The sequence below is a fragment of the Sphaeramia orbicularis genome, chromosome 14 (assembly GCF_902148855.1).
Source record: "Sphaeramia orbicularis chromosome 14, fSphaOr1.1, whole genome shotgun sequence".
In the NCBI taxonomy this organism is placed as follows: domain Eukaryota; kingdom Metazoa; phylum Chordata; class Actinopteri; order Kurtiformes; family Apogonidae; genus Sphaeramia; species Sphaeramia orbicularis.
The window spans coordinates 29849647-29863372 of record NC_043970.1 but is presented as its reverse complement, the minus strand read 5'-3'; the positions used below and the strand labels follow the sequence as shown (position 1 = coordinate 29863372).

At 39.2% G+C, this 13726-nt stretch overlaps 1 protein-coding gene across 1 annotated transcript in view; it reads right to left on the bottom strand.

Moving 5' to 3' along the window:
* Nucleotides 1-10575: 10575 nt before the first annotated feature.
* The window catches only part of LOC115433377 (uncharacterized), a 3612-nt gene continuing 461 nt past the window's right edge, over nucleotides 10576-13726 (bottom strand). The window contains exons 3-6 of the mRNA XM_030154750.1: nucleotides 12806-12992; nucleotides 12622-12698; nucleotides 11038-11268; nucleotides 10576-10947 (exon numbers count right to left, since the gene is read on the bottom strand). Of these exons, the coding sequence (XP_030010610.1) occupies nucleotides 10903-10947; nucleotides 11038-11268; nucleotides 12622-12698; nucleotides 12806-12992 (540 nt within the window). The 3' untranslated portion in view covers nucleotides 10576-10902. The remainder of the gene's footprint in view (nucleotides 10948-11037; nucleotides 11269-12621; nucleotides 12699-12805; nucleotides 12993-13726) is intronic.

Genomic DNA, 13726 nt, shown 5'->3' with positions numbered 1-13726 from the left:
CTTTTCAACACCTGATGTATCAAATATGATACAAATTTGAAACTCATACATGGAAATTGATGTTTGAAAATTTTTTTGGGTTGTTCAGAAGGACCAATAAAGGCTTTGGTTTCAAAGAACTGCAATTTTCTGTCAATGATTTAATGGTTCAGGCTTTACAGGGTTAAACCAGAGAGTTAAATATATGTTATATCCTTCAACAATTTCTGGATTAATTGCCTTCGATTTGAGGAAATGAATGATACAATTATGTCGCGCGTTTCAGGATTGGTGGTTATTTTCAGTCTTTGCTGTGCCCACCCATAGCTATCATTTAATGCAAAGGTCATTGGATTATTCGTAGAAATATTTGATGATTGGCTGTGAATACACTATATACAAATCTGCTCATACAGACGTCAATGAATTTAGGACATGTTATCTGTTCCAAATCACCAGATTTTACTCTTCACCAGGAACCATTGTGGTACAGCAACCACAGCACAAATTAAGAGGAAAAACAAAAACAAAACGGAATTTAGTATTTAAAGGTGTGGGGGACTTTCGTGACCAATTTTTCATCAAATCTGTAAAACCTTAGTCATAGCCTAAGTATCATGAATCTAAGTCTTTCTGTGATTACTCACCTGAATCTCTTGCATTATGGTTAATAATTTCAAAGTGCCATCCACCATCAACAAACCATTTGTTTGTGTCACTCAGGCATCTTGGGAATTTTGTTGCAACGTGCATTGTGGGAAAGGGAGGTTCGCACAGCCACTTGACAGTGGCAGTGCAACCATATGGTATTGTATGGCTGAAACAAAACACAACGTGGAAACGGCTGAAATGCGGAAACAGCTGGAATAATATGCATAGAAGGAAGGGAGCTCCTGCCATTTCCATGTTGTGTCTGTTCCAGCTGCTGCTGTAAAGCAGCTGCGCGAGCCTTCGCTTCCCACAATGTATGTTACGACAATATTCCCAAGATGCCCGAGTTACCTCCCGGCTCGGTTTATAAACAAATGGTTTGTTTATGGTGGATGGCACATCAAAATTGTTCATCATAATGAAAGACATTCAGGTGAGTAATCACAGAAAGATTTACAGATTCATGATACTTAGGCTATGACTAAGGTTTAACAGATTTGATAAAAAAAAAAAAAAAAAAAATATTGGTCACGAAAGTCTCCCGCATCTTTAATACCAAAAGATGTTATATTTCTATACGTTTCATTTTCGTTCGGGAGGCATTGTTAATTGTAACGGGGAGAAGAGGACCCAAATACAGTACTCCGGAACTCAGAATCAGTTCGATAGTCTTTATTATAAAGAACAGACATAATAGTCAAAGCAGCGTGAACGGAATATAGTTCATTCTCCAGGCTGGAGGCTTTAACACAGTTTCTGAGGCTTGAACATGTGGTGAGGAGAAAACAGCCAGCTGAGTCCGCTGGCGGAGCTGAGGTGCCCATGAGAACGAGCAGGCAGAGGAGTCAGAATCAGAAATCCGGGCAGGGACAGGATACGTGGTTGAAGACAGAAGGCAGGTAAGTTCACCGGGGAACAGGCAGAGAGACATGGTCCAGAACAGAAGACAAGTCAGGTTACCAGGGCTGAGGTGAAGAGACGTGGTCAGGCCAGGCAGAGTCAAAACCAGGAAAATCCAGACTCACAGAACTCAGGGTCATGGACAGAAAACAGGTCCGGTTACCAGGACTGAGGCGAAGAGATGAGGTCAAAATGATGAGGTGATGATGATGAAGATGAGGCAGGGTTGCAAACAGGAAAATGAGTTCAGGATAATGCTGGAAAGGCTGGCAGGTTCTGAAGACAATCTGACCATAGGTGGCTGAATCTGTGCTGCATAAATACTGGCCTGCTGATTAGGCACAGCTGGGAGAGACAGCTGGAATAGGTTTGGCTGATTAGGTGTGGCACGGTGATGGAGAGGACCTCAGAAGGGAGTCCCAGGTGAAACCAGTGTTGCTGACGAGGTGACAGGGTCAAGGAGGAGACAGCAGCGAAGCAAACTGTGACAGTTAATTGTAGTTTTTTATTTAGTTTTTGAAAGTCTTTTTTTACATTATTTTTCCACTTTAATCTTGTTCAGGGTCAAAGTTTTGGGGGGTTTTTCATAGTGGTTTCATTGTACTGAAAGTTTACATGAAATTTTCATTACAAGTCCTCAAACAATGAAGTGAAAGTACGTAATGTAGGTGATTGAAGTGCTGTTAATCAGGAGTGACATGCTCTCTGTTATTGATTCAATCAGTGATGAGTGTTTCACCCAGTTCAATTTCAAGATTTGTTTCAAATGATTAATCTGTTCAGTTCTGAACACCTCTAGCCCTGCCCATCATCTACCTGAACTGTATTCTAATCCTTTTATTCTGGTTGTCTGGTGCTGTTGCATTCACCTGATCTATGGCGGTACGCATGTTGACCAGACTAACAGAGGTGAGCTTTACGGACCCTCTGTGAAGGAAGTTTATTACTGAGTTGAACAAAAGTGTTCTGAGTTTCTTTGTCCAACAAGCCTGAGGCAATGCCAGGCCTATAAGGGAGAAGGATTGCAGCTGCGCCCTAACCCTGGAGAGACAAGGTAATTCATTGCATCGTACGTTAAATTTGCACCTCCATAATAAATAAGTCATTTTGGGGTAATGATAAAAGGTAATACTGTAGTAAGAGTACTTAAAAAGTTATCATGTAATAGCTCATTTAATAAGCAATAACAGTTGTTGGAAGTTAAAATGGTAGTACAATAATATTTTCTCCATTATATTTCAAGTGTTTCCCTTTGTTTCAAGGTAAAACTATACAGATCATGTTAATGCTGTGACTTGTTACCTGTTAACATTAAATGGGCTTTATGTAGTATTTCTATATTCCAACACTCTAAAAATACTATCCAAAAATTATCATCTGTTTAAAGTAAAGGGCTGAGATATTATACTAAAAAGATGCCAGTGTATGAGATTGTAGAGATATGAATGGAATCTATTCATATCCACAATCTTACAGATTTATCTGACCACTAGAGGGAGTAGTGAGTCACTGTGCCAGTCCCGACTGGTGAGGAAAACTAATCATGTGGTCTGAGCACAGTGTCAAAAAGCTATGAACTAGGATGAGAACCACTATCAAACAACTTTTAGAGTCAAAAGAAACTGACAAAATGATAAAAGCTGGAAGAACTGTTGTTGTTTCCACCACTGGACACAGCTCTAAATGAGAAGAATGGAGTTTGATGATGTCATAGTGTTTCTTCTACACAGGTGTGCTTGATTGTGAGGCTTATAAATTTATGAAGATAGTATTTCATGCTATTGTCTTTGTTAAGTTCACTGCTGATCCACAGTTTAGACTACACTATGACAGTTCTTACCTTATTTGGATGATTCCAAACCATGTGAAAATGGTGATTTGTGATTTTACTATGTCTGTTTTCTGCCTAAAAACACAGCTATGCTAACAGAGCAATGATATGTATATATTAGGCCTGTAACAGCACACATACCGAACCGAACTGTTTCGGTACACACCTGTTCGGTTCAGTACACAGCTGTACCGAAACGGCACAGTATGTTGAGAAAAATAAAAAGGAACGAAAGACGTTGTTCGATGCGGAACTTTAAATCCGCGCAAGTTCCACATGGACATATTGAAGGAGCACACATTGAACCAAAAATACAAAATAGCAGCTGATATAAGATAAATAAGAAAACAACAAATATGATGTCAACCTGAAATGAAGAGATTGAAGACCCTCTGCTATCATTACAGTCCTGTTTGGAATCACTACGGGTTTAGGTGAAAGACAACAACAGGGAAAGAGACGTTGTCCTATGTCCGGTAGTTCTCAAACACTTACACTTGCTCTCTCTGTGTGTCTGTCTGTCTCTCTCTCTCTCTCTCTCTCTCTCTCACACACACACACACACACACGCTGTGTAATAGAAGAATATAACCTTGGAGTTGGACATTAAAAGTATGTGAAGTTTCACTTTTGTTACATTAGTTACAGCGTTAGTTACATTAGTTATGGGAAAAAAAAACACACACCCCTCTGTGTTTTTGACAAATTGCACTCTGCATCAAGGTTATAATCGTTAACAAAAACGAATGAAATAATGAAAACTAAAATTGAAAAAATATTTTCGTTAACTGAAATAAATAAAAACTCTAATTAAAAGAAAAAAAATGATAACTAACTGAAACTGTTTTGTGAGCTTACAAAACTAACTAAAACGTATAAAAATTATGTATAAAAATCCCTTAGTTTTCGTCTTTGTCAATGTCGGACTGATATGAAATTGATTTATTTCACTCCAGCAGTTTTAACTAGCAGCACCATACGACACTTCACAGTCTGTCATGTCTGGTCACTGTGGTTTCCAGTCGTCCTCTGGTCCACACTCTACCTGGAACATACAGACTAAAGCTGGGACAAAGCAGCACAGTCCTGTCTGGGATTTACTTTAGTGATGAGTGGGGTCGGGTTGTGTTTTGTTTTGTTTTTTTCCTCACTGTGTGTGCGTGTGAGTGACAGAGACAGAGCAGAGCTAAAGAACAACATCAGACAGGACTAGCATCCAGGTAAAGACTGGAGAGTTTATCACCATGAAAAGACCCTCCAAGGCCTTAACTGCACTGTTTAGAAGAGGAGGAAAGAGGAAGATGAAAACTAATCCAATTACAGAGGTATGTAACCTGTTATAATGTTAAAAAACGTTTGATGTTACTAGCAACAGCTAGCTGAACTGAACTGAAGCAAAGTTGGCTAATAATGGAACTGGAGATGATTAAGAGATGAGATATCTGCTAAGGTGTGGTTTACTGATGATGGACTGGGTTATATATGTTTATAAGTGGTTTATATATGTTTCTATATGGTTTATATATGTTTGTATGCGGTTTACTGCTGATTAGCTGGTTTATATATGTTTGTATGCGGTTTACTGCTGATTAGCTGGTTTATATATGTTTGTATGCGGTTTACTGCTGATTAGCTGGTTTATATATGTTTGTATGCAGTTTACTGCTGGTTAGCTGGTTTATATACAGGGGTTGGACAAAATAATGGAAACACCTTAAAAAATCAACAAAATATAATTTAATATGGTGTAGGTCCGCCTTTTGCGGCAATTACAGCCTCAATTCTCCGAGGTATTGATTCATACAACTTGTGAATTGTTTCCAAAGGAATTTTAAGCCATTCTTCAGTTAGAATACCCTCCAACTCTTTTAGAGATGATGGCGGTGGAAATCGACATCTTACTTGAATCTCTAAAACTGACCATAAATGCTCAATAATGTTGAGGTCTGGGGACTGTGCCGGCCATACGAGATGCTCAACTTCATTAGAATGTTCCTCATGCCATTCTTTAACAATTCTAGCTGTATGGATTGGGGCATTATCATCTTGAGGTGAAGGTGTTTCCATTATTTTGTCCAACCCCTGTATGTATATGGTTTATATATGTTTGTATGCAGTTTACTGCTGGTTAGCTGGTTTATATATGTTTGTATGCGGTTTACTGCTGGTTAGCTGGTTTATATATGTTTCTATCTGGTTTACTGCTGGCTGCTTTGTGCATCTCCTCTCACGCTTTGCACATCTTTGCATTGTTTTCACGTAAGTGACGTTGTGTATGGATTGCACCCCCCCCAACCAGCTATAGGGAATTTACACATTGTACTGTACATGTGTTTGTGTCTCTGCTCAGTCAATGAGCTGCCCTAACCTGACCCCCAAATAAAGTGTCCAGGGTAACCTATATCCGTGCTTCACTAATTTCTTTGAATAGCATGGTGAGGAAGATAAAATATATGAAATAACTAAAACTAAAACTAAGCATTCAGAAAAAAATGATAACTAATAAAAAGTAGCAAACCTGCACTAAAAACTAATTAAAACTAACTGAATTAGAGAAAAAAAAATCAAAACTAATTAAAATTAAACTATAATTAAAAATCCAAAACTATTATAACCTTGCCCTGCATACACACACACACCTACACACACACACACACATACACAAGGTGGCCTAAACAGTTTGTTAGCTGTCCTAAAATAAATAATTTGGTTAATTTTTACCTCCGCCAAGGAGGTTATGTTTTTGCCAGGGTTTGTTTGTCTGTCTGTCTGTCTGTCTGTTTGTTTGTATGTCCGTTAGTGTGCAGCATAACTCAAAAAGTTATGGACAGATTTTGATGAAATTTTCAGAGTTTGTTGGAAATGGGATAAGGAAGAAATGATTAAATTTTGGTGGTGATCGGGGGTGGGGGGGCCCACGGGGGCGGCCACTGATCAGCCTTGGCGGAGGTCTGCGCTCTCCGAGTGCTTCTAGTGTTGTCAATGTTGCTCTTAAGTTTGTTAAACGAGTTTGCCCTCTTGTTAATGTTGCACTTCATGTGGAATTTTGTTGTTATTTTAATGCAGAACGTGAACTGACAGAACTGGGATTACATGTTTATTGTTTGTTCAAAAACTACCTTTCAGGGAAGAGTGCCATACATTTAGTAATATTTTATTTATTTTATTTTCTATCTGATTTATAGCACCAAAATTATATTATTCCTATTTTTCTATATTCTATTGTCTCCAAAATTGGGGAGAAAATGTTCAGAAATTCATAATAAATGCATTAAAGACATTTTGAGGGGTTTTCTTTCTTCCTGTACCAAACCGAAAAAAAAATGAACCGTGGCTTTCAAAACCGAAAATTTTGTGTACCGTTACAGGCCTAGTATATATATATATATATATATATATATATATATATATATATATATATATATATATATATATATATATATTCACTGTTACACCCCCCCCCCATATAAAGACGTCTAGGAGAAGGAGGGGTGTCACACCTCTTTCAGTCTCCAAAGGCATCAGACAAAAGGTTCTCAATAAAGCCGATTTATTTACGGGCTGCTTTTTCTTTTACAAAGTATTTACAAAAAGCAAAGTAATCACGGTGAGTAAAGTTGAACACAAAAGGTGGTACCAGGATAAACCAAAGAACTTAGCAAACCAAAAACAAGCTGACCAGTGACCCCTGTACTAACAAAAGAAATTGGTGGGACAAAATAAAACTTCTATCTCCTTACTTACTAGTCCCAGAATAAAAATACAGTGAGTGGCACCAACCGACTAACCTAGTGTATATAACATAAAACAGTGCTAAGTGCAGTGTACGAGGTACCCCATCTTAACTCATCCACCTCCACTCACCACTTGAAAACAAAAGTAGAACACAAAAGATCAAAATGGATCTAACAACAGCATGAGCAGCAGCAGCCTCAGACAGAGGTAGGGGAGGATTTATACGCTGTGGCCGGTCAGGATTGGACTGCTCGTCTTTCCATCAACTGAAGCCAGCCCCTTCAGGAATGGCCCTGGAGGAAGTCCTGGAGAACCACACCCACAATCCTTGATGACTAGATCATGCTTGATGACCTAGAGAAGCAGAGGGGAAGGAGAAACACACACACACACACACACACACATACACACATACATACACATGCCCTCAGGCATGTAACATTCACATTAATATATATTATATATAGCTAAAATTTCCATTGTTTACTGGAGTTACTATACTGATAATTAAATGATGTTACTATGTTATTACTCTTCGTTATGAAGCCTGGCCCCTTGTTACAGTGTTATTAGTGAAGTGTGATGTAGTATCTCAGAATGATCACAGTTAGGTAACATTATAGAAACTTTAGACAATGTACTCTTACCTTATGAGCTCAGCTAACAGGTCCATGATGGTTACTCCCAGTTGCCATGATACTACAGAACTGCCTGGAGGATACACATGTATCTCCAGCTTCTTCAGATACACTCCCACGGGCTGAGCATAGCCAATAGTGGACAAATACTCAGATCTGGACCCGGCCTGCTGACCCCTGAGGTGGAAGCAGCAGGAATGCCAGAGGGAGGGGCAATTCACCATGACAGTATGCCAGTGGTGGCAAACCTGGATGGCACTGATGCGATCCCCATCTGGAAGAAACTGAAGGATGTGCAGCAAGCAGACATCAGGAAGTGATGCCCAACCACTCCCACTCTCTGAGCCACTCTCTAAATGTTCATCAGTGAAGTGAGAGGTCTCCTCCTCACTCTCCTCATCTTCTGTCCTCTTTCTCTTCTCCTGTTTTGCATGGTAATTGTGAACCTCCATATTCACTTTGTCTGGATAATCCTTATTACACACGTTACCTAAAGTGACATAGGGTTTAGTGAGGGTCAGCAGAGGTTTTTACTGAACACTGCATCTTGCATTATCACAATGGATGACAACAAATGCATGTTTTCTGGATTAAATTGTAGATATTTTAGAAGTCACACTAACAGGGATTTTTCACACATGACCCGGAAATGGTTTCAAATGATTGACTTTGTGTATCGCTTCTTCCGGCTTACTTGTCAACAGTGGCTGAGGCCACATCGAAGTGTCATCGCTGTGTGCCTCAATGTACATCAAATAAGCAAAGGCAACTATAATTAAGTTTTCACAATTTTTGTACAGATTTAGTTGAGAAGAAGAAATGGGTCGTCTCCACAATATCACTGATGTTTTCCTGGTAATCCTCCAGAAATGCCGGTGTTCAGGACACCTGTTACACACCAATGTACTTCCTGATTGGATTCTGATGTTCAGCCCCTCATCTCAATGAAATGCGACCACTCATTTCTTCTTTTCAACTAAATCTGAAGGAAAACCATAAAAACTTAAATACAGTGGCCTACATTGAGGCACACAGCAGTGTCACTTCGATGTGGTCTCAGCCATTGTTGACAAGTAAACCAGAAGAAGCGATGCCCAAATTCTCAACATGTGTTCTTATCTGTTCTTCCGTTCTCACGTTCTCATGGAATATCACCAATCGCGGCCCAAGTACTGTTCCAATTGCAAGTTCGCATAAACCAAGAACGCGTGAAATACCCGGATGTTGTTCTTGTCAGCTAGCTTAAACCAAGGATGCACTGGTTGGTGGCTCATTTAGACTTGGATGGGAAGTAATTCCCAAGATGCAGTTCATGCAGGCTCGAGCGGGACCCGGGTGGCTGTGCCCGGCTGAACTGACAACATGTATTACAGTTTTGAAAAATATTCAAAATGTATAAATGACATGTAAATACTAGTACAAATGTATTGAAATCAAATCGAGTGACACTGTGGTGATTCGAGGGAAATACATTAGGGAGCAGATGGTGGAAAACACAGCAGAGACAGGGAGGAAAGTTCACAAGTATGTAACCGTTCCAATTACAGCTAGGCCCAATCCCGATTCACACCTTGTACCTCCCCCTTACCCCTACCCCTTGGTCTTTGCACTTGGCGCTACCCCTTGAAATGGAGCTCCAAGGGTTAGGGGTTGAAACATTCCCCTATGAAAAGGGACAACCCTTCGCGACTTGTTATGTCATCAGCAATAATCGATGCCACTATTAACAGGTGCAACTAGAAAAGCACTTTGAGAGCAGACCTGCGCCAAAGCAGATCAGCCCTCCCACCCCCACCCCCCACACAAATTTAATCATTTGCTCCTTGTGCCAGCATTTTCTGAAAATTTCATCCAAATCTGTCCATAATTTTTTGAGTTATTTTGCTAACAGCCAGATGAAAAAACAACCCCCCCATCACCACTAAAATTTAATAATTTGCTCCTTGTGCCAGTATCAGCATTTCCTAAAAATTTTATGAAAATCCGCCCATAACTTTTGACAAACCCCGATGAAAACATAACCTCTGCCGTTACACTTGGCGGAGGTAATAACAACTTTCTTTTCCAAAAGTATTCACCATGCCATCAGTAGTTGTAACTACCTCTGTTCCATGGGCGTTGGTCATCTTTTTGCGGCTATCACTTTTAACCGAAGAAATGCGATCTATAACATAACAAAACGGCATTAAACGGTCGATCAAATAAGTGATTTACGAAGAAAATACGTACATTTGTGTGTTTCTTTCATCATACTGCTGCACTTTTTAGCTGTGTTTACCTCCATCTTGCCAGCGATTCGAACAGAATTATGGGAAATTTCTCCTACCCCTCCGTTCATAGTGTAGTCCTGGAAAATCTCTGTTTCGAGGGCCAAACAGCCCTCCGCCTTAGCCCTTCACCTCCAACTAATTGATAATTGGAACAACACTACCCCTTCTCATGTACGCGTAAAACGGAGGGGGAGGGGTAAGGGGGAGGGGCCAAGGGGTGAGTTGGGATTCAACCATAGAATTGCGTTCATGGGAAGTACATTCTCTGGGACTGCTCTTACCAAGACTGTACTTGCCAAGTTGACAAGACTGCTGTGTAAAGTCATCTCTCAGATTCTAACACTGCCCACACAGGGTTGGACTGTTGGCAGTAGGCATGATGGGTAATCACGTCACCCACTGATGCACCCGTCACTATGGAACAGGGTCTACCTGGACTCATCTGACCACCAGTGTTTGTGCTCTTTGGTAAAACTGAAGCCTTTTTTCTGATTGCTGATGGTTATCTTAGGGTTACACAGCTGTGTTATCCCAGTCCTTTGAGTTCCTTTTGCACTGTTATTACAGAAATACTCTTACTATAACTTGATTTTTCTGACCACATTTCTTCCTCAGAGATGATGCTTTACCTCTTTGAGGTTTTGATAACAGTGAAACACACTGATGATTGGGAATAAAGAGAGTGGCTGCTTTTGTACACATGCAGTTTATTTAACACATCTTTGACTGAGATTAAACTCAAAATGTAACTAGAAAGGAATGTGGCAAAGTAGAGGTATAAAAAGACAGATGTTTACTAGAAGAAAGCGATATTGCACTATTTGACCTGTCAGGTGTAAAGTCTTTCTTGAGACCAGTGACTTAAATAAAGGTACACATCAAAATAACAAGTCATGTTTCATTTCTTTGCATTCCTCAGCTCTTCAAATAGTAGACACTTTGCCTGTGCAGAAGGAAAACAACAGTTAGACACTGTCCCTTAAATAAAGCAGTAAATGCTTCATCCCTTTCTATTTTTACTGTGTGTGCAGACCTCATGCCAGCGGAGTGTGTCAGCTGGAAGCCCCAGATGGCAGTGAGGGCAGGTGTGGGTTTGTTTGGGTGCTTCCTGGTTTCTTTGCCCCCAGCAGGGCCCCTCACTGCCCCACAGAGGGCGGCATGTGGAGCGGGAGGAGAAGGCCACGCCGAAGTGAGGCCTTGGGTCTGTCTGGTAGATCACCTTCTGTCCACTAGAGGGCAGTGGTGATGAGGAATCTGCTTCTTCCTGTCAGGGCAGCAGATGAAAGCTGTGTTAAAGCACTAATGTTTATAGGATTTTGAGCATATTTACCCCTCCATCTTAGACTTGTGACTTTAAGACAGTTTTATATGGAAGCCCTTTTCCACCACTCAGATAAAAATGGTCAAATAAGTCGCAATAATAACATAATGTATCATTTATTATGTTATATTTACAAATATACATTACACACACACATATATATACACACACACACTTACACACACACACACACATAATACTAATGAATACATGTGAATTTATATGACTTAAAATGTAGTCCTTTCAAATTAACCAAATTAATGAAACTGAAATATTATAAAATATATATTAGTTTATTATAAATTATAAAATTACAATAAAAGTTACTTCAAAATTGTTTGATATGCTTAATTTTTTACAGACTTAAATATTTCACTAAAATTAATCTAGATTGGTTAATCGGATATTTAGACTACATTTACAAAAGTACAAATATTTATTTAGCTTTACATAAGTAATTTAAAAAGGAATTTTGCAAGATATTTAATTCTAGTCAATAATACATTACATAAATGGCTTAAGAAAAAAATGAAAAACTTTCTATCACACATACATGAGTTTCTGCCTGAAGTAGAATGCGGTCATATTGTATGTTTATAGTTAAAACTGACTTTGACTTTTCTAAGCATCAAACTTTATTTACTTGTCAAATATTTTATTAGGTGATTTTAAAGAAAGTAAGCAACAAAATACAGACTAAACCTTATTTCATGACTCTTTCATTTATAAAGTTTACTCAGCATTCATTGTAGTTTATTAAAATGGAATTTGATCATTTCATTGGGTAAATATTGCTATTGTTTAATGACAAAGTACTCATTAATTAATTTCACACTATCTCTTGTAAAAGGCTTAAAAAGGAAAATATGCAACCCTTTCTAAATTAGGCTATATTGCCCAATATGGGAATATATTTGCTGACATTTCTTTGGTATGTTGGTATGTATCAAGTAACAAGAACAAGTCTTCATATTTAAGAGGTTTTGTTTTTTTACCCCTGATTTCAGTGACACCACAGTTTGAGGGGAACATTATCTTTACATAAAACATGCAACAGAAGAAAGGAAGGTTATAGTCATGAAATTTCATCTGCTGCTCTTTGGAACTCTTTTCCATTACAAAGCTTTGTCAAAAATATCTATGCCAGATATATTCAATTCCTTTGAAGCGTTTAAAGATTTATGAGAAATATATGATTTTTGGCTTGAACTAGAAATATATCTGCAATATATCTGTGTTCATGCATATGTGGGAAACCTTGTAGATAAAAAGGTGTTTAGTTGGAGATGTTGTAACCTGTTGTAGAGGAGTGTGTGGACGATACTCCGAGTCTAAAGACCTCAGGCAGTACCAGCAGGGCTCAGGTGGCTGTTCTGTGAAGACACAACACCTCTCATGTGCACTACAAATATCCTTCAACACAACAACGAGCTTAAGATTCCCCCACAGATCCTACTTTTCAGTTTACTGTACGACTTACTCGGTGAGCTGGAGGGATGGGGTGACACCAGGTGGGAGGTCACCCCCTCCTCCTCCTCCTCCTCCTCCTTTTCCTCTGTTTGTGGGGGAGACAGCGGGAGGCAGTCGGCATCATTTTGTACGTTTAGTGTCTCCTGTAGTGTGGTCTCTGCATCACTGACACATGGATCCTCAGCAGCCTTCACCCACTCACAACAACCAAGGAACACATCACAATCTTGAGCAAATATGAGTGGGTTTTGCACAATAAGTTCTTCTGTGAAAATGTATTAACCCATAAAGACCCAGTGTGTCAGTTCCCACATGGATTTTTCTCTCTATTTAACCTATTTAAGTGGTTTATCACCATTTATTACCTCCACCAAGGAGGTTTAGTTTTCATCGGGGTTTGTTTGTTTGTTTGTTTGTTTGTTTGTTTGTTTGTTTGTGACAGATTTTTTTGTTTGTCTGTGTGTTAGCAAGATAACTCAAAAAGTTATAGAAGGATTTTGATCAAATTTTCAGGAAATGTTGATATTGGCACAAGGAACAAATGATTAAATATTGGTGGTGATCGGGGGCGGGGGGGGGGGGGGGGGGCATGATCTGCCTTGGTGGAGGTCTGTGCTCTCCAAGTGCTTTTCTAGTTATATCAGAAACAGACAAGATAGAAGAAAAAACAAAATATATCATAAACTCAACATAACCCAAGTGTTTCCACCCACTGACATTAATCAAACTCCATGGGTTTTACTGGTGAATCAATGTTGTAGAAGATGATGGTGTTTCCATGTTCACTACAGAGACTCTGAACATCATATCTGAAGACCATGAAAAGATGACAAATTGTATTTTACACTAATTATTTACATGGATTGGTAGGATTTGTGGTTCAACAGGTACTAAACATTTAAGATCAGTAGATGCTTTTGTCTTCATGGGT